General features: G+C 36.6%; 5 protein-coding genes and 1 long non-coding RNA gene across 10 annotated transcripts; 2 read left to right on the forward strand and 4 right to left on the reverse strand.

The window, feature by feature from the left end:
• Positions 1-21: 21 nt before the first annotated feature.
• LOC124216962 (uncharacterized) lies at positions 22-3,808 on the forward strand. The gene is made up of 7 exons (XM_046622129.2): positions 22-291; positions 376-600; positions 777-1,277; positions 1,378-1,572; positions 1,673-1,867; positions 1,968-2,192; positions 2,350-3,808. Exons 1-7 carry the CDS (start codon positions 177-179, stop codon positions 3,774-3,776), a joined length of 2,883 nt encoding a protein of 960 aa, XP_046478085.1. The 5' UTR covers positions 22-176; the 3' UTR covers positions 3,777-3,808.
• On the reverse strand, positions 3,477-6,396 carry hdm (meiosis specific with OB domains hold'em). Its single transcript, XM_046622147.2, has 8 exons — positions 6,126-6,396; positions 5,846-5,977; positions 5,491-5,759; positions 5,124-5,346; positions 4,915-5,028; positions 4,665-4,818; positions 4,380-4,587; positions 3,477-4,314 (listed from the first exon to the last, which is right to left on the reverse strand). The coding sequence occupies exons 1-8, from the start codon at positions 6,244-6,246 to the stop codon at positions 4,126-4,128; spliced, it is 1,410 nt and encodes a 469-aa protein (XP_046478103.1). The 5' UTR covers positions 6,247-6,396; the 3' UTR covers positions 3,477-4,125.
• A 151-nt stretch (positions 6,397-6,547) lies between these two features.
• Positions 6,548-10,535, reverse strand: LOC124216964 (uncharacterized). Its single transcript, XM_046622137.2, has 11 exons — positions 10,320-10,535; positions 9,951-10,091; positions 9,502-9,798; positions 8,654-9,430; positions 8,323-8,551; positions 7,983-8,203; positions 7,634-7,897; positions 7,409-7,530; positions 7,178-7,325; positions 6,916-7,097; positions 6,548-6,808 (listed from the first exon to the last, which is right to left on the reverse strand). The coding sequence occupies exons 2-11, from the start codon at positions 10,056-10,058 to the stop codon at positions 6,703-6,705; spliced, it is 2,454 nt and encodes an 817-aa protein (XP_046478093.1). The 5' UTR covers positions 10,059-10,091; positions 10,320-10,535; the 3' UTR covers positions 6,548-6,702.
• On the forward strand, positions 9,573-14,155 carry LOC124216973 (uncharacterized). Of its 2 annotated transcripts, none has more exons than XM_046622155.2 (7): positions 9,573-9,664; positions 11,202-11,451; positions 11,583-11,775; positions 11,865-11,962; positions 12,067-12,203; positions 12,297-12,659; positions 12,747-14,155. In XM_046622155.2, the coding sequence occupies exons 2-7, from the start codon at positions 11,404-11,406 to the stop codon at positions 13,069-13,071; spliced, it is 1,164 nt and encodes a 387-aa protein (XP_046478111.1). In that variant the 5' UTR covers positions 9,573-9,664; positions 11,202-11,403; the 3' UTR covers positions 13,072-14,155. The 2 variants fall into 2 exon arrangements, with proteins under 2 accessions (XP_046478111.1, XP_046478109.1); XM_046622153.1 differs by lacking the exon at positions 9,573-9,664 and adding an exon at positions 10,593-10,850.
• LOC138190934 (uncharacterized) lies at positions 11,587-12,706 on the reverse strand. The gene is made up of 2 exons (XR_011177059.1): positions 12,437-12,706; positions 11,587-11,964 (listed from the first exon to the last, which is right to left on the reverse strand). It is a non-coding gene; the product is annotated as an uncharacterized lncRNA (long non-coding RNA).
• LOC124216971 (U11/U12 small nuclear ribonucleoprotein 48 kDa protein) lies at positions 13,759-19,226 on the reverse strand. 4 transcript variants are annotated; one of them, XR_011177057.1, is made up of 7 exons: positions 19,036-19,226; positions 18,776-18,905; positions 18,528-18,696; positions 18,386-18,448; positions 17,866-18,016; positions 16,155-17,789; positions 13,759-16,065 (listed from the first exon to the last, which is right to left on the reverse strand). XR_011177057.1 is itself a non-coding variant. In XM_069135833.1 (6 exons), the coding sequence occupies exons 2-6, from the start codon at positions 18,902-18,904 to the stop codon at positions 17,072-17,074; spliced, it is 1,227 nt and encodes a 408-aa protein (XP_068991934.1). In that variant the 5' UTR covers position 18,905; positions 19,036-19,226; the 3' UTR covers positions 13,759-17,071. The 4 variants fall into 4 exon arrangements, 3 of the variants coding, with proteins under 3 accessions (XP_068991934.1, XP_046478107.1, XP_046478106.1); XM_069135833.1 differs by having other exon boundaries at positions 13,759-17,789; positions 17,866-18,013; XM_046622151.2 differs by having other exon boundaries at positions 13,759-17,789.
• Between the last annotated feature and the right edge of the window lie 3,854 nt (positions 19,227-23,080).

Consider the following 23,080-nt stretch of genomic DNA (forward strand, 5'->3'; position numbering starts at 1 on the left):
ATTAGTTTACAAATACTGTCAACCATCTACACCCAGATTTTTTCCATGTGCGCAAGTGCTCGCAAATCACTCAGCTGAAGGAAAACAATGTTTGAAATTACGTAAAAACGTTGTATTCGATCAAAAGCTTATCTTACCGTGAAAACTTGACGAAAACGTTAGATAAAAACTTGGAGATGTCTAAGCGATATTCGGACCGTCGAAGTTCACGACGACGTACCAGGCAAAGCTTTCAGAGTGAAATTTCTGGCGTACTCGATTCCGATTCAAACGTCGACATTGACGATGAAGGTGAGTTGATTTGACAGTCACTTTATACTAAACAACTATCATCCCTCGGTGACTTCACATCAGAACGAAACTTTGTATCTTAAGGTAATCCATTGTGGTTTCGAGAATTGGAAAATAATTCCGTAAGCATACGTCCATCAAAGCGCTTCAGTGCAATTCAAAATGAGGTAACGACACTTGATTCAAATTCTGAGCCCGATTTAACACCGCTGCGAAAGTCCTGGTGGAAGGATCTCGATAACACACCAGATATTCTACCCCATAAGCGCGTTCAATCTACCGCTGCCAGGAATAAAAGCCATGTGTCGAGTAAGCCCAAGTTTATAAATACTTCTACAGCCTTGCTTTTAACTAAATGCAGTTGATTTCACTACAAGGCACTCCATGGTTACCATTCCTTAGAGTTGACTGCACATGCAATACTTGAAGAACTGTTATAATAAAGCAAACTTGTTTGAGTGTCATAATTAAATTATCAATTCCAGAAAACCATGTGCCAGATTCAGACATCTCGAATGTTTCATCCATAGACGAAAGTCTGATTAAGCAGAAGTCTAGACTGCGTCATAATAAGCGAGAGAGCTTACAGAAGAATGTTTTTTCTGATGTACTAGAATCATCAAAAGTATCAATTAGTTCTGAAAAGGGTGATCGGTCCACTCAGGACAGAGATAAGCAAGACACAAGTGTCTCCCCATCGACTTCTGATACTAGTAAAAGTATAGAAAAGGTCCGGAAGCTGCCGTTCAAAAAAAGAAGACAAGTTACGCCAATAGGAGTGTCTGAGAACCTTAATGAAAATCCTGAAAACAATTTGCCCAATGTTTTTGAAAATGTATTAGAAGAATCGATTTCGATTAGTAGCTCACCTCATGAAAATATAGTGGCCCATCACAGTAATCTGTCTATTAACAGTGCAGAAACATTGAAATTAAAACGTCCATCGTCACAGAACCGCAATGAGTTACAGAACAATTCATCAACAGGTAAACAGCTATTTTATGAGCAACTGGGCAGGTGAAATTTAAATTATTGATGTTGAAAATCTTCATGAATGTAATTTTTTACATTTTTATTTGGTCATAGATGTCAGCTCGCGGGTTTTGGAATCTCCACAAGCAAAATCACCCCGTAAGAAGCGAACCATCTTTACAGCAACTAGGAAGAGAAAAATACCGAATTTTTCTGAATTATTGACTGATGAAAGTGAAGACGAACAGCTAGGTGATCAGTCTTCAAATGAAGATGTGGTGAAGTCAAATCAGAAGGAAACAATTACAGGTATAGAGCTATTTTTTGAGCAGTTGGGCAGGTGAAATTTAAATTATTTGTATTGAAAATGTTCGTAAATATGATATTCTACATTCTCATTTGGTTGTAGATATCAGTTCGCGAGTTTCAGAATCTCCAAAAGTAAAATCACCCCGTAAGAAGCGTACCACCTTTACAGCAACTAGGAAGAGAAAAACACCAAATTTTTCTGAACTATTAAATGATAAAAGTGAAGACGAACAACTGGGTGATCAGTCTTCGAATGAAGGGGTGGTGAAGTCAATTCAGAAGGAAACAATTACAGGTATAGAGCTATTTTTTGAGCAGTTCGGCAGGTGAAATCTAAATTATTGGTATTGAAAATGTTCGTAAATATGATATTCTACATTCTCATTTGATTGTAGATATCAGTTCGCGGACTTCGAAATCTCCACAAGCAAAATCACCCCGTAAGAAGCGTACCATCTTTACAGCAACTAGGAAGAGAAAAACACTGAATTTTTCTGAATTGTTAAACGATGAAAGTGAAGACGAACAGCTGAGTGATCGGTCTTCAAATAAAGGGGTAGTGAAGTCAAATCAAAATGAAGTAATTACTGAATCTGGCACTGAGCCATCTCAAATCATAGGTAAACTTTAAATCTTTTTATTAAATCAAAGTCTGATACTACAGTTTCATGGGTTGTGGGAATCAATACGAAAGGCATTTTATACAAAGTTCGAGTAATCTAACTAATCTAATAATCTTCACATCTATCGACGTTGGACAATTAATTTTTTCGACAGGTTCACAAAGCAACATTCTGGCACCACAAAGGGATTTACATTCAGAAGACAGTATCGAGAAATCACGGGGGACTTTTCTTCGTAAAAAGCGAAAAAGTAATCAGGAACAAATGTTTGCACAAGCCTTGGAATCTTCCAGTTCTCCTGTTTACTCTGAGACTCCTGAAGGTGAAAAAATTGATACTCGTACACGTTCGAGGTACGAATCAGAAAAGTCTGATTTTGAGAGACAATCCATGACTAGAAACTACGATGAAGACACGCCAGTACGTCCATCACCAAGATTACCAATCCGTCAATCTAGAAGCAAAAGCAACGCTGGCCCAGAAGAATTTGCTAGCCAGTCACGTGCTGCAAGTAACAGGAATTCTCTATACGATCATGAAATAAGAGAGGAGCGATCCAACATTAGATTAATGATAACTTCTGATGAAGAGGAAGATCGTGAAGATATTACTAGAGATGAAGTTATCTCCAAGAGTTCTGTCAGTCTTACAAAAGTAGTCACACGTAGTTCATCAAAGCTGCCTGAGCTGCAAGAAATTTCTGGAAATGACGAATTTCAGCCTAGTGTGAACACTAGTTGGAAAGAGATACAGAACGTAGGGGAAGTTTCTAAATCATTGCCGAAAATCAATGGCGATACGACAAGAAAAAGTAAGGGAGTATTCTCCAGCAACAAAAATAAAAGCAGCTCTGAAAGGAACTTTGGAGCCACTAGCGCTGCTCAAGATGTTATAGAAAAAAACACAGGCTCTGATTCTCACAATGAAAGAGAATCAACTCAGCATCTTGATTTGTCACAGAGAGCGCAACTGAGTACTCAAACAGATCCTGAAAAAGCGGCTCGCCTAAAAGGTGCACTTGAACAATTGAAGAAGAAATTTGGTTTGCCACAGAACAGTGGAATTGAATCCTACTTTATAAAGACTGCAAAGCCGAGGGCTGCTGTTACTAATTCAGAAAAATTGGCAAGCCAGAAGAATCCTATCAGAAACCAGCGTAAAACACCATTAGTGGAACCTAACAAAGCTTATATTGTGGATGGAAAAGTGTATAAAAGACCAAAGCTTCCAAGACCCAAACTATGGGCTACCAATCACTTGTATAAATTTTTGTGGAAACAAATGGAACCCAAATACAAACTCAAAGCCAGGATTCGGTCTGAAAAGTTTATTACTTTATTAAGTGACGTTGTATCACTGGTAATCAGACGTAAAAAATATGAAAACTATAAGGAAAATGTACAGGATTTAATAAAAGAAATGGCTCATCTGGGAATAATAAAAACTAGAAACGATTTCTATAAATTCTGTCAAGATTTTCTTCCTTACGACTTTCGCATAAAAGTGGTCCCAATGGTACTACCAGGAAATATTAGGAATGTTCCATTCCATCCAGAAGAACTCCACACGCCAATTTTGTAACTTTAACTACAATATTACAGATCTACACCAGAGTATCCAGTAAGCTACATTTAATACATTGAAAGACTATTATGTATTATATACCATAATTGATACGGAATTTGCCTAAACCTCTACTGCTGAAACAAGTGATTACTTTCAGGTTCAAAATCAAATCAAAACGTTGAGTATATATGTATTCAATATTTCAGGAAAGTATTATTATGTATTGAAGGATATATATGTACTAAAAAAAAAAATACGAATAAATATTTTGTCATTTCTTATACGATCGGTTATTGAATCAATTATTGAAACTGTCCATTCTCAAAATTTTTTCGTTGGTTAACAAGTTTTTTGCACTCTCTGTTTAAGAATATAATCCACTGGTGCTTGCATTTTCTCCAGGTCGCATATTTTCTTCAAGCCGTTTCACTGACAGGACATTATATACAGGTGAAGGCCACGAAGCTGTCGGGCCAACAACTTGCAGTACAATGCTGCACTTTTCCAGCAGACAGTGCCACTTCAGTTCGTCCCGCTCTTTCAAAGACATTCCCTGAACCAAAATATTTTAAATTTGTATTAAAGTTTACCTTTTCAATTATCGACAAGTCGTCTTACCTTGAAATCTTGAACAGTGCACTTGAGAAAATCCTCAGCAGCAACACCAATTAATCTACAACCAACGAGGTGTCCGGTATGATCGCTTACGTTCAACTTGAAGTTGAAATGGGACACATTTTCAGGCGTTCGTGTCCCATTGCCGCATGCACAATTGGGATTCAAGCAAGACTCCTTATCAGGCTGTACCCATTTCTTACATAGCGCACTAGAAACATAAACAATGAATCTTTAGTAAAAATCGTTTGGATGTTACGTGGATTACATTGAAGCAAAAGTACTTGCCACTTTGTCGACACAACAGATTTATGTTCAAAATTCATCTGGTTAATGACTACATGAATAAGAGCTGTGAACAGTACTTGTTCAACATTGGATTCGTTGTGTTCCACTTTCTCACAAATCTGTCGCACAGTCATCAAATTTGTGACACTGCTTGCTAGAATAGTTCAAAATAATCATGGAAACATTTTTATTTCCATAAAATTTCATTGTAATTGTATAAGGCTTCAACAACAATAATAAGATTGATTACGGTTAGTTTCTGAAGTTCCAGATATCAGAGGTTGTTCGGGTAAATGTCGAATCGCAGCCCTAACGATTTGAGCTTGAGAAACATTGGGATTTTCCGTAATCAAAGTTTTCCTTCCTGAGAAAAGCAAAAAAAATTATAATATTAAATGCAACTCTGATGTACAGATATTATTCACATTAGGTAATGTTTGCTCGTGGCCTTTTACGTGCCGATTGTTAAAGCCATCTTTTTCTTGAACGTGTTGAAAGTAATGAGGACATCTGCTAGGAGTAGGACAGTGTGGCGGGTTTGCCAGAATTCTGCCCTCTCTACCCAGTCAATTCCCCAAATACGTAGGTTCACTGAAGCCTCGATAGAACCATCATTTACATCAATATCACGACACACTGTATCTCTTCCATCTTTTGTTGTTAACTGGCGCATTGGAGTCATCTGAAAAAATTACTTACAGGTGTATGTGCAACTAAGTAGGTGGGCATCGCAAAATTCGAGTCAATTATTAACTTGTGCCTATCAAATATTCTTCTATGAAGCGCTACAATGGAATGTGATTTATTTTCTGCTTGGTGCACTTACCGACATGAGAACGACCATGATATCGACATGCTCATTTTTCATTTGTTCAATATTCTTCATAACAGCATCCAACGGCTGTATTTGATTAAGATTTTTTGTCGGTAGCGTGAGCAAACTAACGTACTTAGCCCGATCTGGGGAATTGTGGATGTGCATATCCGAAGTTCCTTGATTCAGGGTAATATTGAATTGAGACGAGACAGATGGAACAAACATTTCTCCCCTGTCGTTGCCCTGACGCAGACTGATTTTTGGATTAACCAATTCAACTGTAACGTTTGAAGAAATAAAACTTTTTGAAAAAAAATCTTGTCGAGATACTGTCTAATCATTTCTTCGAACAATATGTACAAACCAACTTGTCCTATACGAAAATTTGCGTACAATCCTTCGATGTACTCTTTGCTTCCCCATACTGTCACATTGGCAAAATCTATGACGGAATCTCTCAGTGTGAAGTTCCACACGCCTCTTTCCCCTGTACTGACTGTAATAAAAACGTCAAGGCTGATCAATTATTTTATGATGTGGTAAAATATTGAAACACCTTATGGAAAACATATGGAACAAAATTAAACTCCGCGAATAACTGAATCAAATATTTGTGATGATAATGATAATAAAAGCTTACTTACAGCTCGTATTTTTCGCTTGGAATATCTTTACTTCCTGCTTACTGATTATTATACCAATGATTAAGGAATTTTTTATTTCTGGTTGCAAGGAGCTTAATGTTAATCTATGTACTCCAGCCATTATTACTCAAGGACTTTTTCAATTGCTCTATCTAAAGTTTTTAATCAAGAATCTGAAATATTCTTTATTCCTGAGGGTTCTATTCACTTTCGAATAATAATCGGCGTTCGAACAGCGAAATATTATTCGAACTTCAAGAAAAACATTTGAATACGCTCAACGTGCGGACATCGATTGATCGAATTACGAGTTTCAAATGTTTCAAAAATCGTAAACTGCCGTTTCTTTGTTTTTCTAACAATGACCCGCGAAATTTCAATTTTTGGCAAGAGGTCTTAACAGTTACATTTTATTTCACGCATTAAATGGAAAACATAATAGTTTATTTACAAAAAAGTAAAATGATGGTACAAAAGTTAGTAATTTTTTAACAATTCCTCAGAATTCGCATTGTTCTTTTTCTACATCGCTTCCACTCTCCAGTTATCTTTCCACGTGCACAGAATTGCTTAGCTGCTAGAACTCCTGAAATTCTAAATCAAACATTTTCTTTATAATATTATCCATTTGAAGTTCCTTAGATATTTCAGCTATCAATTCATCCACAAGCTTGTCAGCGATCCTGGATCAAAGAGAAAACAAAGAGGGAATTAAATTGAAATTCGACTGATTTGGATCTTTGAACGAACTTAATCTATAACGTAAAATATGTCATTCAGTCGTATTTACCATGCAACAACATCCCACGGTTTGTTGTTCGTATTGCTCAAATACATAGGACTAGCCTGAATAAAGGATTTGTATCTGTGATGGTATTCAGAAATTATAAAATCCAATGATACAGGTGCTATTAGTTGCACTGGGCTTTTCTTTATGTCGTGAGTAGAAGTAACTATTCTGAGCGTGGTTTCCTGTAAATTGGAATAAATGTGCAACTTATCAATAATACTTTTAAATTAGTTTCTATATTGAATAAATTAATGGTCGTCACTTCTTCAGGAACTTCTGATGTCTCGTCCAAGCATTCCAAATTTATTTCACAAGGGTAATCACTGCATTTCGATTCCTTATCCTTTTCCTCGTCATACGGCACACATATTAACTGCATATTCTTCGAACCACTTCTGATTTCTTTGGATCTATTCAAAAATATGTTCTAAACTCGTTACATGCAATTCATGAGACAAGGAATTTTATTTGATAAAGTAAGAATAAAAAATACCGATTGCAACTGAGCGATGTTGGTTTTGTCGCTTCACTTTGTGGGGATTGATATTTTTGTAAGAATTCCAAAAGCGTTTCCATTGAAGTTGATGATACCGGCCTTATTTCAAAGTCGTTTTGCTGCAAAAATAAAAAGTTTATGACGAAAACTTTCCTTTTTTTATCAAGTTAAATTTACGGAAAAATCCTAGTAAAATATAATTTAACCATCCAAAGATTTCACCTTGCTTGTAATCACAGACATGAGATCAGCGATAACAGGTACCAGCGATGATAAGTGTTCGTCTGTGATCATGGTAACTCTTTTGGTCAACTCTTGATCGTCCATGAGTGTTTTGCTGCTTTTTACCTTCTGCAATTCTTTACTAGTTGTCCTATGTGATGGAATTTTGGGTCTCGTAGAAAACTGTCTAGGCATTTCAGGTTTTTCAGTCACCAAGTTCGTACAAAAATATCTGTTCATCGGCACTGCATCAATACTGCTACTCTGGATAATGAAATAAACATTATGGAAGGTACTGATCCATCACCTGTAATAAGAGAATCTAATTTGTTGAGCGATTTTTGCTTACAACATCAGAGTCTGCCGGTGGTAACATGTCCATCATTGTTCTGATATTATCCTCCTTCTGAGGACGTCTTACTTTTTGAGGATGAATTCTAGTTATTTCTTTGGGCAACGATTTAACAGTTGCAGGACTCGGATTTGGTTGCTTAGGAGTTGCTAAACGATTGTACTGCATAAACTTTGAACTTGTATTGGAGTATTTTTTTTCCTTCAAAAAGCACGTGCCTGTAAAAATTTGGGGGAAGGAGATAAGACATTGGATAAATCACTTAGACTTTACCGTAAATATCACTCCATTCATTTGTAGTCTGATTTAATCTTCATTGTAATTATGTTTAACTTACTTGATCTTCGGGTGGTGTGTGTCTTTGGAACATTTGCTTCCGTGCTATACATGCTGAGCCGACTAGATAATCGTTTTTGTTTACACCTTCGTCTGGATCGTGAAGATGTTTGTGCAGCAGCTGTTGTAGATGGGGTTGTATGACTCATTAATTGTGAATCGTCTGATCCAAGGCCTTTCAGTTGCAGCTTTGAGAGAATGACGCCACACTTTTTATGAGTCTCATTGATCTAAATTTATTCAGTCAACACAAGAGATCATTATTACCGAAAACATCTGCAAGGCTTTCATGCATAATTTGGCAAATACTAAAAACGAATGTGACAACTCACAAGCGGCTGCATATCTGCATCTCCAGATCCATAATGCTCCGAGGTAATTTTAACCTTGTTGCAGATATCTTTCAGGTCCATTACCACCTGCAGGATTTCTTTCAGCTTGCCAGGGTGTCCCTTAACAATGGAAGTCGGTATATGCTTGCAATAAGCACTCAAACCTTGAAGTAATATCTGATGCGCAGTGATCAACTTCTGACTAATGGCTTGAAGATGAAAGGCAACGCTCCTTTGACAGGGTCTTGGTCGCGCATTAGGGGACATAGCGCGAATGTGTTGCTGCATGTCTGTTATTTGTCTTCCCAAGTCGTACAAATAATATCTGGAAAATCTAACGGAAAATTCAGCAACACGCTGGAGTCTCCGAGAAAGATCTCTGTCGCCATCTGGAAGCGGAATTCTGTCCAATTGGAATGAAATCTCATCTAACACCGAGGAAATCTTTTTTTGAATAGCAAGAACTCTTTGGACTACTATTGGATCCCGTCTCGCATAAAAATCTTCTGCCTTATCACTGACTCTATCTGGGCTCTGCTCTGGGCTGGAATTATACTCCGAATCATCCATTACATGGAGCAATTTCCTTGATTGATTTTTTCTCAGTACCATATGATCTGAGGATGACTTCCTGGTGTTGTTTTCATGCTTGGACTTCGGCTTGTCCAATTTGCTGCGCGTGTTATGCAGTTTATGCTCTTCTGGAATAGTAAGTAAGACATTCGAACTTCCTGTACCAGTTTCCTTTGTCGTTGGTGCTTTCACCAATGCCTGTACCTGAAACGTTATTTTATCACTAAGATTGAATTGTGCATTGGATTTCTCGATGAAGACCTATTGATACCTACCACAGTGTGAGTCTGTGGCTTCTTTACAGTGTCGACGCTTTTGAAAATTTGATTTATTTCAGGCATAGCATCTTCTTCGAGCCTCTTCAGCTCCCTATCAACATTGCCAACATTCTCGCGCAGAAATTCTTTGATGTTCCTCATCGCCAGAGGATCTAAGTTGGTCAGTATGTTCTCTGATTCCTCTAGCGATTGCTGTTCTTTCACAAATGAGTTCCATTTCCGTTCATCGTTCATTTTAATTTTCTGTCTCCTTACATTTTTCACAACATTTTTGAACTGACTCGCAGGAACATACTGTGTGGGGTGGAAACAGAGCATTAGTTACTTATTTCCCTTATCAATGGTCAGTTGATGAGGCGTTCCAAGTCCGAGGCACGTGAAAGAATTGCCAAGTCGTAAAAAATTAAAACAAATATCGTTCTAGAGTGAATTGCAATTAAGTCTACCTTGAAGTCAAATTCATCTTCGTCATCATCTTCGGATAAGAAAAAATTCTCCCTCTCCTTGTTGCTGAGATAATTGAACTGCTCCATAGATTTTAGTAGGAATGACATACTTATAAATCGTTACACCTCGCGCGTAGAAACCTTCAGGGGGTAATTAAATGACATCAGGTCTCTGTTCGAAAATGGTGAATATCAAATTGTCTAAACCGAAAGAAAAAATATATTTTCGTCGATTAACGTGCGGTAAAAATACGCTGCTTCGAGTGACAGGTGTGTGTTGGAAAATAAAATAAAAATTCTCTTGTTTACGTAAACCCGCGAACGTAAAAGACTCGACACAGATCGTGAAACTAGACTAAAACTTTTTACCATCTAACTACGTTCACCCCATGAATCAACTACCACCCCGTTCGATAGCCAATCAACGTTCTTGTTTTCCGATCGACTGAACGGGAATCCCCGATAAACGATTGTTCACCCGATCTTTAGCAGTTTTATTTAAAAAAATATAACATATGCTTTGAAATAAAAGTGATCATCTTCGTGCAGACTATATGGTAGACATTTTTTTTTTTTTTAATTTATTTCTAATCACTTTAGTCTACGTTAGAAATTAGGGGCGATAGATCGGGAGTTAGCAAACAGTAGTGCCCAGTCGTCCCCTTGTGTCGACGAGAACTGAGTTTGCCCGGATCAATACTTTCGGCATTTTCAATCCTCGTTTATTCAAGGCGCGAGGATTCCAGCATTGTGCTAGTCTGTCACAGAACCCGGTGTTTTATTCGTTACAGATCGTATCGCGTATCACAGAAAACGTACGTCGTGCCAAAAAGTAAAAAGTATAAATAAAAGAGGCAAAGAAAACGAGCAGTGCAACAGACTATTTTCCAACATCACTAGGTACAGGCGAATTCAGTAGACTTGACAATTCTTTTGAGAGACGTTTTGTTGTTGGATAATTTTCTTTGTTTGCATTTTTTTTTTTTTTTTATACTTTTGTCAAGATTTCATTTACACACATGTATGTATTTATGTATTTACTTACCTGTTCTGCTCACAGGTATCAAAATTTTTGCCGTATCGTCACAAAGATGTCAAAACGTATTTATAATTTTGTAATTCGACTTGACATAATTATTTTTGCACATTCTTTGTCACAGCACCAATCTCTTCAGGATATCTTAATTACTTTAATATTTTTGCATGACAAACTCATTATAAGATAGAGACTTTAACAGCTATTACTTACAGGTTGAAAATAATAAAGACTTTCTCAACGCGTGAATGCAGCAACGATAACATATGAATCAATCAAGGCCTTGTTAGATTCAAATTCTCTATACTCCTCGACATGATTTCGTTGGATTCAAAATTGGATGTGGTCGCGTTGCAGATTTAAAAAGTTTGTTAACCCTCTGACAAATTCATTTAAAAGAAAACAATAATCATAGCGATGACGTCTAAGGTTCTCGTTAAACTGCCGACAGTACCTTTTGCACAAGTAAGTCTCCTATTCGTTTATTTCACTGCATCTTTTGTCTCTCCGGTAATTTTATTTGCATCTAGAGGATGTAGAAAAATTCTGAGTGCTAATACTACTAATACTTCATACTTTTAAAACTTTTGATACAGACAAAGAAGCCTCATGCTGAACTCGTTGCAGTGGCCAACAGAAATGAGTTGGCTGTACATCACAAGCAAACAAATGAGAGCGGAGATAGAGCAGCTCAGCTTGAGCAAAACATGAAATTTCTGCAGGAGCAACATCAAGCAATACTAGTTGCCTTGCAAAAGGAAGTAGAAACACTGCGTCAAAGAAACAGAGGTTTGTTGGCGACAAGAGGCCCTTTTTCGTCCATCACTCATTGGATCTCATAAGATATTTCTTTCATCCCAGTTTCTCCATTTCACCAGATTTGCAGTTTCAACTTGTATTTTCAAATGGTCCAGTGAACACTGTCAGCAACCCTTCATCTCCGGAAGATACTGTAGCAGGATTTGCCAAGTCCAAGGTCTGTAAAAATATTAGTAACGTTTAGTATTTGCAAAAGACATTTTGACATGTTAGGTAAAAGTAAAATTAAATATAAATGTGACAAATCGTTAAAACTTTCAGGGCAGCCCAGGTTCCGTAAATGTTTCTTCTCTTCAAGTTGAACTTTTGGAACGTGATCTTCAAGACCTGAAAGTCTCTCTTCAAGAAGCAAAATCGCAAAATCAATACTTGATTGGAATTGTTGACCAGGAGAAAAAGTAAATGACATTAGTTTGCTTCTGAAAACCAAGCTAAAAATTACACTGTGATTCAGTGAGAAAGAAGTTTATATAAGCTTCGTATTATTTCAGGAAATTAGATTCGCTACAGCGTTTGGCAGAGAAGCCAGCTGCTGCCGAAGTTGGTGTTCAAGTAGGGAGTGGCGTGCAAGCTTTTCAAGCAGACCTTGCCGCACGCTTAGAAGATGCAGAAGCAATGGTGCTTTGCTTACGTCGGGAAAACGAAGATCAGCGAAGAGAAATAGCTGCCATGAAGGCAACAGCAAATAAAAGTAATGGAAACACAAGTGGACGTAATCATGGGAGTAACGGACATCGAAGTCGAGGACAAGGCGGGGGTAGCAGTGGAGGGGGAGGACAGGACCAAAATTCTCACAGATTTCCACCATTGCACAATCAAAGTTACTGGTATCACAGCTCTAGAGGAAATAACAGGTGTTTACTGTTTGAAATTCTATAATACTAGTTCAAGGGGAAAGTCATAAGCGTCTTACTATCGATAAGTTACTTTTTTTCATTCAGCTTTGACCACAATTCTGAGTACAGAGGTCGCGGTCGCCACGACAAACAAGGACAGGATTCTGCAAATGGAGGAGGTACGGTCTTACCACAGCTCCGCAGCAGCACAAACAAAGCTGAAAGCTTCAGTTATCCGTCGTTTCAACATAGACCACGAGGCTACCATAACAGTGGCAGCTATTATTGTGAGGGAAATCGCAAGTATCGAGGCCAACGTTCACAGAGAGATTTTAAGGACAGGGATTCCAGAGAGCCTAGGGAACAGCAAAAAGATTATAAGGATACTTCTCGAGGGTCGAAAGATGCCAAGAGCTCAAAAGAATCGTAAAAAGAATTGAATTATCTTGACATCATATTGACAAAAGACTTTTGGATATTTATACATCTTGATCTATCCATCTAAAAGACGTAAATGCGCCTGGAATTCACTTACAGTCTTTATAACCGTTATTGAACCATCAAATGTTTCACTTAATTAGTGAATTAGCCACTTGCTGGTGTTGTCTGAGCTTAGTACCGTGTTGCACGTGTATTGCAAAGTTGTTGTTTTAGCTGTGCCATTATTATTATTATTATTATTTATTATTATTTAACATTACACAGTCAGTGGTATACCGCAACTATAAAATGCTGTATTCTTATTAGTGATGTTCTATACCCAGCTTTTTGTGCTTAGGGAATCAATCGGATTATCTAGTAAGATATACCTATTGCTACTGCAACTCGGCTGGTTGTCGACCAACGTAGTTTATTATCGAAAGAATGTAAATTCGAAAAATTAACGACGGAGCCAGGAATCAAACCTGGCGTCTAGAGATGCTTGACCGGAGCCTTACTCCACTAGACTACCTAGCCGCCCTGACTCTGTTGTCGTTAATTTGTCTCATCACCAGTGAGTTCGAATTTGTTTTCCTGTGCCCTGTGTGTAGTTTATTATCAGTAATAATACATCTATTATAATGATAAATATAAAACTTACCTAATCGTTACGATACGTAACTGAAAAATTCATTGGTTAGTTTATTACAAAATTTACTTTTATTTTATTTTACATGGAGAAGAAAAACAACAGTTTAGAAAATGATACAGAAGTTTACAGTGATATACAATACAAACTTATATCAATAAAAGTAATTCCTCTCATTCATTCGCTTCTGAACACTTGGCAACATAAGATAACTGAGAATACGTTCGAAATTATCATAGCCATGTGTTGAATTAATATCATAAATTGTTAGAGGCGATATAAGTAATCTTACTTTCAACGTTACGTACGTGAATCTAAATGTAAAGCTTGTGTATTGATACTAGTACGTGTCTATCAAATTTGCGCTAAACTATTTGTGGAAACCACGTACTTTGGTTAAAGTTAGGAATGGTAATATGTCAGCAAATAAATTAGAAAGCCGAAATAGGTGCCAAAAAAATTCATAATTGCATCGGATATTCTATTTAGTATGACATCATTGACGTAACATCACATTTTTCATAATAATCTTTCTAGATCACGAACATTTTTGCCAGTACTTTTCCAGTGATTTGATTGTCCCATTTACGATTAGCAATTCTTTTCTGACCCTGAACTAAATTCGGTTCATATTCCGTACTTTTTGACATAATCCTATCAAAGGTTCCACCAAATGTTCGACAACTTGTTTTCAGTTTGATGATAAACAAAATTTTACTCTGTACAGCAATTTCAAATACAAACATGATGCATTATAACTTAGATTGTTATGGATATATTGCCTAATTATATCAATGCTCATCACTAATCGTAGAGATAAAACTCATGTTATTAATATTTCTATTCGTAAATATATAAATATTATTTTTCAATACTAGTTTCAATTCGAAACATATAATACATGTAACGTTTGAAATTTTAATATTTTATATTATCTATCTGTGTCTCGCACAGGTTTTAAGTACGTTATAATTAAATAAATAATTATTATATTATTCAGGATTTTTAGTTATGTGAATGTTGAAAGTACCTTTGCCTGAATGAGTGACTAATCATTCATTACTTCATTATGAATATTCCAACAGAACTCGTTGTATAGGGCATAAAACAAGTTATAGAGATGTAAGATTAAATACATAGGTCGTTTTTGAAAGAGTGTAAAATGCACAGTTCTATCATAAACTGGAAACAATATCGCCAATCAGCAACTACACAAATGATTTGCGCACAAGTTTTGAGTAGCAGGAACTGCAAGAAATGGGAAGACTCTTTGCCATACAATTTTGGCTCAAACGTTACATTACCGACAAGTATAATTTTCACAGCCAGTTTTTACTAATTATTTTAAATTTTACTGGCAACCTCCCATACACAAGGCTGCTAATAAGTGTTCACGGAAGCCAAGTTACAGCTAATATAATCAAAAGCAAGAGAACTTAAAATAAGTGCATATACAAAACCAGGTAGATGTTTGTTCCACTTACATTGAAAAAATAAATATATTATATTCAACTTCTTTTCACATAACGATTAACAATTACCCTTGAAAATTAAACAAAATAATTTCCACAAAAAAAAAAGATACACAAAATAAACCAGATTTTTAGTTGATCATGAATTTTGATATGAATGTAATTTTTTTTTTAATATTTGTAATAACAACCCATTTATTTTAAGTCAGAATAGATTTGTGATTAGCTCTGATTCAATCAAGTTTAGAGTAGAGTTTTTTTAAGAAATTTTCATATCGCCCATCTGTTATCTTGATATTTGATATGACTTGAATTGTTGATTTCTGAGGATGGGATATAATTGCCTCTGATGAACTGGAACTGCTATCATTTTTCAAGCTTTCGCCTTTGTGATTTTGATCAGCTGTACGATGCCGTTGGTCCATTTTGCTGGTCTTTTGAAGTGGTGATCCCAACAATAAATTATCACAAGATGTATGTGTACTAGATTGAATTGGAAGCTTACGCTTATCACTCCGCTTCCTAGCTCCAACTGGTATCATTGAAACTGATCCACAGCTTTCCTTCTTCGAATCGTACGACTCCTCTTTTTTTCTGTTCCCACGCACCACACGTTTTTTTTTCTCAGGAAACGGAGCTATAAGCATTTTGCAGCGATTCCAATGTGAATTCTTTGAACCAGATCCAGAGGTACCACGTCTCGTTTCATAAATAGGTGAAGTTTTTGGCTGTGCACAAACTACAGGTGGGATTTGACTCGGTGAACTGTATTTGGATGGGACAGGGTTTGCCCACTTGGGGGAAAATGAGATTTTAGATGGGCTCAACCGCTCTTTTCTTCCAGGTCCAGAATAGCTTCTGTACTGCCTAGGATCTTGAAATTCTGAGAACAACAAGACGTTAGGTGCTGGAACGCAAGACATTTTAACAAATGTATTCTATGAATTGCAAAACTGCAGAACTAATACCTACGCCTCTGAAACTTAGGAGAATTCCAATATTGTAAATGCAGTGGTGATTCATTGGACTGATAGTTTAACGATTCGCCATAGTGTTTGCGAATATCTTGCGTTGGAGAGTAAAATAATTCCCCAGGCTGAGGAGATGCAATAACGACTTGTGGGATTGTGACATCCGTATCAGACTGTGTGCTTTCGTAAAAATTTTCTGTCTTCTTATGAAGTAGGCTGGTGACCTGCCGTTCGTTATTCGAAGAATTTATTTCGCATTCATAGAAAGTTTCATATTCAGAATCAGAGCTCGAGTTAATCTTGTTGATTTTAGCGTACAAATTGGTGTTTTGAATCAGTCTTCTTCTGCGCGTTTGTTTTGATTTTCGCTCGCCATCGTCCGAGTCGCTATAAATCGCATCACGCAAGGTTGATGTATCTCCCGATCGTATTTCGGATAGTGGAAAATATAGTTCCAAATTTTTTTGATACAAGACAGGAGTGCTGTGTTTTTTACCACTTTTTTTTAACGTTGAATCCATTCTTTAGCACAAACACGTCAACACAACGTTCGAAGTTTTGAACTCAAGAGTCCTCAACCTCGACAATAAACGCGACCCGTGATTCTAGGATCTACCTGAAGTTTGCATCAGATGCTGTTGGTTGCAGTCATTACCATTGCAGTACGTCGGGTTGCCTAGAGTAAGGCTGATAAAATGAGATTACATCGATCAAAAACTGCTGACAAAGTACGGATGATACTGTTATCATACAGGTGAAACTTGAATTCGGATCTGATTTAAAACAATTTTATTGCCATATTTTTATCCCTCGTTCTTTAGTTATTGATTCGACTTTGTTTCTTAACTAAATGTACAGTCGTAATAATGATCAAATGTCGAATCTAATTCAATGCTCGTAAATGATGAAGAGATATAATCAAGGGTTTTTCTTCGAATTTTTAGACGTATCACGTACACGCTGATGCTTGTAGAAATAACCACCATCATATTTTTCATGTCGCCGTGATTTCTCAACATATTTTTCACTCCTTTCCCGCGACCGACCTCGTTTTTTTCGTTCCTTCGTTTTATCCTCCTCTGTTTGATAATTATTTTCTGCCTTGTTCCACGATTTTTCTTCCCTTCTTCGGTATCTACGACTCACATCCTGGTGCCGACTCCTTTCCTTTGAACGACCTCTCGTGTGTCTGGAGTGGTGCTGTTGTCTTTCACTACCTCGGGACAGAGACCTGTTTCTTCTCTTGACACAATCGAGGTCATTATTCTGTGTGGGGGATTTTTTGCCCGGCGAAAACGCATAAAAGTTCTTCTTTTTGTCACTTTTAGTGGAGCTTTTTCTCGGCCACTCGGAGGAATATTTATTTCCTAGATTTTTCTTATCAAAATCGGTGTGAAAATCTGACGAACTAGCTTCCAATTTAACAGAAGACTTGGGCTTTATTTTTATTAAGGAATCAGTGATGTACTCTTCATACATTTCCATCTGTTGATTGATCACTTCTCGTAATATTTCAACTTGAGATTTTTTGTTTGTATGAACACCTCGATGCTTGGCTCTTCTTCGTTTCAAATTACGTTCCTGTGCTAGTAACTCAAGGAGGGAAGTTTTTGGAGAATCTTTGTCTTTCTTGGTTCTGAATAAAATAATGTAACGTTATCATTTATTCTTAGAAATAAACATCATGTTTGATGAAATATTATTCAACTCACACGTTATTCATATCAGCAATGTCACATCCAATGTCAGGCGTAATTGTGTTGGCTATAACGTAATCGTAAACAGCTTTTCTCTCATCGCTAGTGAAACTTGCTGTGAGTCTGTCCGATGTTCGAGGAATTAATCTGTCACCGATACCTGCTGCTGTTGCGATAGCATCAGAATATTTGATTGAGAAACATGACGTCATGTATAAAGCAAATTTTTTACAATTTTTTTTTTTGCGTGACTGGTCAATGCTAAATAATTATTTACATCTTTCTCAGACAAGAAATAGCACGTTATTGTCCATTTTTCTTTATAAAAAGGATATCAAAAAGGATATATTGAGCACAATCCAAGGACAACACTGATATACTTCTGGAAAAAATTGCAATATTTAATATACCTATAAGCTGAGTTGGGGCATCATCATATTGAGTCATTGTTGTAAATTAATAGCGATAAACGGATTTGGATGATACATTATTATTATGAGAGAGAAATGGAAGATATAAAATGTATACCACTAACCTGTATGCATTGTAGGATCTTGTTCGCGAGCTTTTAGCAATACCTCATCCTGCAGATGTTCATCTACAAATAATAAATTTAGAACAACTGTTTCTTAGAAACAAAAAGGCATCTATAAGCATATCAGTTCGAGTTTTGTTACCAAATTTAATGGAAGATGAAGGATCAACAGATGGGCAAGGCTCTGAGAGGGGTAAATCATATTCCGTGTACCCTTCAGCTTTCCATTGACATTTTTCCAAATGCTTTCCAAGACTAGCTTCCTTGACTCGATGACCATTATCAAACGGGCAAGCAACAGTGGTCTGGCTCTGAATTAAGTGAATTTCCAGAAATTCAGAAACGTGTGAAGTGTCAAATATCATTTGAAAGAAACAAAAACTGAGATACCTCGTTTGAAATGCTCTCTATGGTCCAGCCTAGCGAAGATACAACACTGGTTAGTTGTTCGTAAGACAACTGAATGAAGCTATTCAAGTCTTGAAGTTGTTTTTCACGCTCTTCGTTGATTTCTGACATTCTGTGCCGCACGACAGATTCCTGAATTAATAATATTTCACGTTCGTGGTTCGCGTCAACAAAGTTACAAGTTTGAACTTATCGAGCTGGTAACATAACCTCTTACAAATACACACTGCAACTATACTTACAGTAATATCTTACTTGAGGTCTGACAATGATGAATTCTAACTGGTTGAGTGCATAGATATTGTGTTCACTATCTCAAGCAATTTCAAATTTCATAATTTAGCGAAAGAAAGTTTAACGTGAGAATACAAACGGCAGAACGTAAATAGCACGCATTGTGCAGTTGATGAATTACAAGCACGGCAAAGCACGGACAAAAAAAAAACAACAACAATAGAAGCGACACTGGGATCGGACGTGAAGCGCGTTATTTAAAATGTCGGTAGTTGACATTAATCACGTGAAACATGCCCGTGTTGATTGTTAGAAATTTCGAGTTTGATAATACGTATTCCCGACAACGTCGATACTATTTTATCCGGAATTTTAGCACTTTTCTGGTAACCCCTAATAATAATATTACCCAGAGGATACAATTGTGTAATAATACTATATATAGAATATCAGAAACTAACGACTGATATCACTTAAAGATGAATTTTCCGAATTCTCTGTTAAACAAATACGGATAAAAAGTTGTAAGACCTTTCGGAAGCTGCAAGGGTGTTCTGCTTCCCATAATCCATTGGTTTTTTCTGAGACAATATTTTGATCTGTTGAAGTATTAACATAGATCTCCGCATCCAGAATTTGCAAATTTTGCAGACTTAGGTAGAAGAATTTCACAAAGTGAAGAGGAGACATTGTTAAAACGTTAATGAGTTACTAAATTGCCAAAGGTATATGCAACTTGTTGACTATAATTAAGAAACGAAATTTATCAAAAAGATAAATGTATTTACGTAGAATTCACTCTGAGTAAACTAGAGAAATCCGAAAGTATTACGATTCCCCGCATGCGTTCTACATTATCGAGGCGTGAGTTTTATTGACAATGAGTTAACTCTACGCAAGAATAAAATTGTCCTTTGAAAAACTACAATATCTTAGTATTTGACCAGTGAAAATAAATTCACTTGTGCTCGTTTCCACACCACCGCAAGCGGTAGAGCACCCGGCGTGTTTTTTTTTACGTGGTATCCCCAGTAGGCCTACTCCACGGAGAATACTTGCAAGATCGATCTTACGTTCTTCGAAAAATTCCAGATGACTATTTTTCACACGTCAATTATGGTAAATTGTTTTTCCAAGTCAATTTGTACTCGCGTATATTCGCAGTTTGTTCGAAATTTTTCAGTTCATATGTGTTTTAATTTGTCAATATAGTCAATAAAACTCAGTTACCTAGAACAGATAAAAATATAATTAGTGACATATATCGATAGAGACAAAAATATACTTAGCTTTGATGAGTAAAAAATATAATTAACGAAAAAAGAAACAAATTAATAAGTTGAAATGTACAGAAAATTTCATTATCCGAAACAGTCAAAAAGTTCGATTAGCTGAAAGAGACAGAAAGTTTGATTAGCTGAAACAGACAAACGTTTTGATCAGCAGAAACAGACAAAAAGTTTGATTAGCTGAAAGAGACAGAACGTTCAACTGACTGAAATGGACAAAAAGTTTGATTAGCTGTAACAGACGAAAGATTTGATTAGCTGAAACGGACAAAAAGTTTGGTTAGCTGAAATTAGACAAAGGGTTCGATTAGCTGAAACAAATAAAAGGTTTGATTAGCTGAAAGAGACAGAAAGTTTAATGAGCTGAAACAGACAAAAGGTTTGATTAGCTGTAACAGACAAAAGTTTTGGTTAACTGAAACAATCTTAAAAGTTTTATCTAGCTGAAATAGACAGAAAATATGCTTAGCTGAAACATACAAAAGGTTTGATTAGCTGAAACAGACAAAAAGTTTGGTTAGCTGAAACAGAAAATGGTTTTATTAGCTGAAACAGACGAAAGTATGGTTAGCACGATCACATACACACTAATAATAAATAAGTCGAGTCCAATATGACATTCACCTTAATATTAATTGCTTCAATTATCAATTGTATTGATGAATAAAAAAAAATCTAAACTTTTTGAATCATCTCATGACATCTCTTTTTGCTTTGAATTGTTAAAGTGAATATCTTTTTCAACTGAACATTTTATAGCTCTCAGTGCATTTATTAAAAAATTACTTTTGTTACCCTGAAACAGAAAATAATACGATCAGTTAAACGAGTATTTCTGTACATTTCAGATATATTTCATAAATACTTACGCCAAGGTTCTTCAATACTAGTACGCACTACCGGGATTATTTTGTTCATGCGCGTTCAGCGTCGGCTTTCAAATTCCGCGCTTTCTCTCATAACTGAAGGGTATCAAGTCCACGCGCAAAAGGCGCTGTGGAACTTGAAAATATTATTATTCGTCAAAAAATTAACCGAAGAGGTGAAAGATCAGTACGTCGAAAGTGCATAACTTTTTTTATACACCGTTTGCAAAATCGACGCGCAAAAAGGCGTGTCCGATTCCCGTTATTAATTTACGCGCAGAAGGCTGCGTCCAATTCTCGTGATTAATCTACGCGCAAAAAGGCGCGACAGATTAAACTGTCAAAACATTTGGAATATCTGGGACTTCTCCGAAAACTTCTGTAGAACCCCAATCCACATCTGCATCTTTTTGAATTCGATACATTGCTATGCGGATTGTTGTTCTCAGATTACAATTCGAATCGAAATTGGGAGGGAGGTTGGAGGGCATGCATTATTGTGTGGCGTGACGGTCGGCGGTCCTCTTCGACGCGACGTCTTCGAGCTCAGCATCTCTCCCCATCTAGCGTACCACGGAACGCTATAGATGGTCCAGAGATGCGTTTTGCCCATGCCGACGATCACAGAGATCAATTGAATGGAATAGTGATCGGTAATGACTAAATAATTGAGTTGAATAACGATTGAAAAATAGTTGCAGAGTGAAAAGAAATGGAACATTCAATCTCGTTAATATTCAAATGCTTACAAATGGTCGAAAACCTCGAATACGGAGTATTTTGGGACAAAATTTCTGTGATCGTTTGACCCTGTGGATTACAAAAGTTAGTAACATCGCGGTACATCGCGACCTTCCTACCCTTGCCTGTTTCCCAACGTAACCACCCAACGGAAAAGAGAGACTATCACACACACATGCATAAACTCCGCGACGGATCCCAAAACGTACACCTACCTACCCGGTTACCTATATTCGATCTAGACGATACTCCATTTTTTCCAACACATATCATTCTTTATCATTTGCGCCGTGGTCATTGACTTACATTTTCATTGGTTATCTGTAGGGAGCAAAATGTTTTTGTATCGTAGTCTGCCTACTTAGAATACAGTATCGCGGTTGTATCTCACCAACTTTAGTATTGTACGTATTATTTTAGTAAATGTTGGCAGACTATCGGTACATTAACCTTTTATAAAATTGATTAGTACATCCTGTATGCCAATTAGCATTTTTCTAAGCGAGCTAAGTCTGCAGTTGATCAATACTTGATGGCTGTTAAAAGATTGAAAATTATATATAATATAAGATGCAATTGGATTACGTTACGTTATGCCAGACTTTGAAATTTGATCGACTTAACAATATTGTAAATAATTGAATATGTTCAAACCTCAGGTTAACCCACCACTTACACGACATCATCGGTAAATTCAAACGTAGACTATTACATCGGTTGCAAAACAATTCGATCTCGCGAGTGCCGAGTAAGCGATGGTTACCTGTCGCGATGCTCATTCCACTTTTAGCAACGTGTAAAATTTCTAACTTGCAAGCTACGGTAAATGAAATTGCCAAAAAAATAAAAATTATTCGGCTGAAAGTCAAGCACGTTGCGATCGTGAATGAGCCTATCCAAGCAACTAAGAAATCGAAGATTTGTGTAACAATTGTTACCGCCACGCCACGTGACTGAGGAATCCCAGGGAAATACCCGTAACCTAACACATGCAAACTCACCCACGTTGCCGAGAAATAGAAAAGTTACTCGGAAGTCTCTGCTTAAATCTGTAAAAAACAAAACAGAATATTTGAATAAATTTAATACATTGGCTTTTCAGTTTAAAAATTAATTATTACTGTTGCCTAGTTCAATATTAATGCATTGCATGTTAT

This window comes from Neodiprion pinetum, chromosome 4, assembly GCF_021155775.2.
Source record: "Neodiprion pinetum isolate iyNeoPine1 chromosome 4, iyNeoPine1.2, whole genome shotgun sequence".
Lineage (NCBI taxonomy): Eukaryota > Metazoa > Arthropoda > Insecta > Hymenoptera > Diprionidae > Neodiprion > Neodiprion pinetum.

Bases quoted from the DNA above. Each gene is read 5' to 3' on its own strand.
- hdm (XM_046622147.2), bottom strand. From the start codon at position 6,246: ATGGCTGGAGTACATAGATTAACATTAAGCTCCTTGCAACCAGAAATA. The intron at 5,978-6,125 runs GTAAGTAAGCTT...TTTTTATTACAG, and splicing joins CCAAGCGAAAAATACGAGCT to TCAGTACAGGGGAAAGAGGC. The intron at 4,588-4,664 runs GCAAGTACTTTT...TTATGTTTCTAG, and splicing joins TCTGTTGTGTCGACAAAGTG to TGCGCTATGTAAGAAATGGG.
- LOC124216971 (XM_046622151.2), bottom strand. From the start codon at position 18,904: ATGTCAGAAATCAACGAAGAGCGTGAAAAACAACTTCAAGACTTGAAT. The intron at 18,449-18,527 runs GTAACAAAACTC...TATTATTTGTAG, and splicing joins TTCATCTTCCATTAAATTTG to ATGAACATCTGCAGGATGAG. The intron at 17,790-17,865 runs GTGAGTTGAATA...TATTTTATTCAG, and splicing joins ATTGCTGATATGAATAACGT to AACCAAGAAAGACAAAGATT.
- LOC124216973 (XM_046622155.2), top strand. From the start codon at position 11,404: ATGACGTCTAAGGTTCTCGTTAAACTGCCGACAGTACCTTTTGCACAA. The intron at 11,452-11,582 runs GTAAGTCTCCTA...CTTTTGATACAG, and splicing joins CGACAGTACCTTTTGCACAA to ACAAAGAAGCCTCATGCTGA. The intron at 11,963-12,066 runs GTCTGTAAAAAT...TAAAACTTTCAG, and splicing joins CAGGATTTGCCAAGTCCAAG to GGCAGCCCAGGTTCCGTAAA.
- LOC124216962 (XM_046622129.2), top strand. From the start codon at position 177: ATGTCTAAGCGATATTCGGACCGTCGAAGTTCACGACGACGTACCAGG. The intron at 1,278-1,377 runs GTAAACAGCTAT...ATTTGGTCATAG, and splicing joins ACAGAACAATTCATCAACAG to ATGTCAGCTCGCGGGTTTTG. The intron at 1,573-1,672 runs GTATAGAGCTAT...ATTTGGTTGTAG, and splicing joins TCAGAAGGAAACAATTACAG to ATATCAGTTCGCGAGTTTCA.
- LOC124216964 (XM_046622137.2), bottom strand. From the start codon at position 10,058: ATGTCATTCCTACTAAAATCTATGGAGCAGTTCAATTATCTCAGCAAC. The intron at 9,431-9,501 runs GTAGGTATCAAT...ATAACGTTTCAG, and splicing joins AGCCACAGACTCACACTGTG to GTACAGGCATTGGTGAAAGC. The intron at 6,809-6,915 runs GTAAATACGACT...TCTTTGATCCAG, and splicing joins CCGTGGGATGTTGTTGCATG to GATCGCTGACAAGCTTGTGG.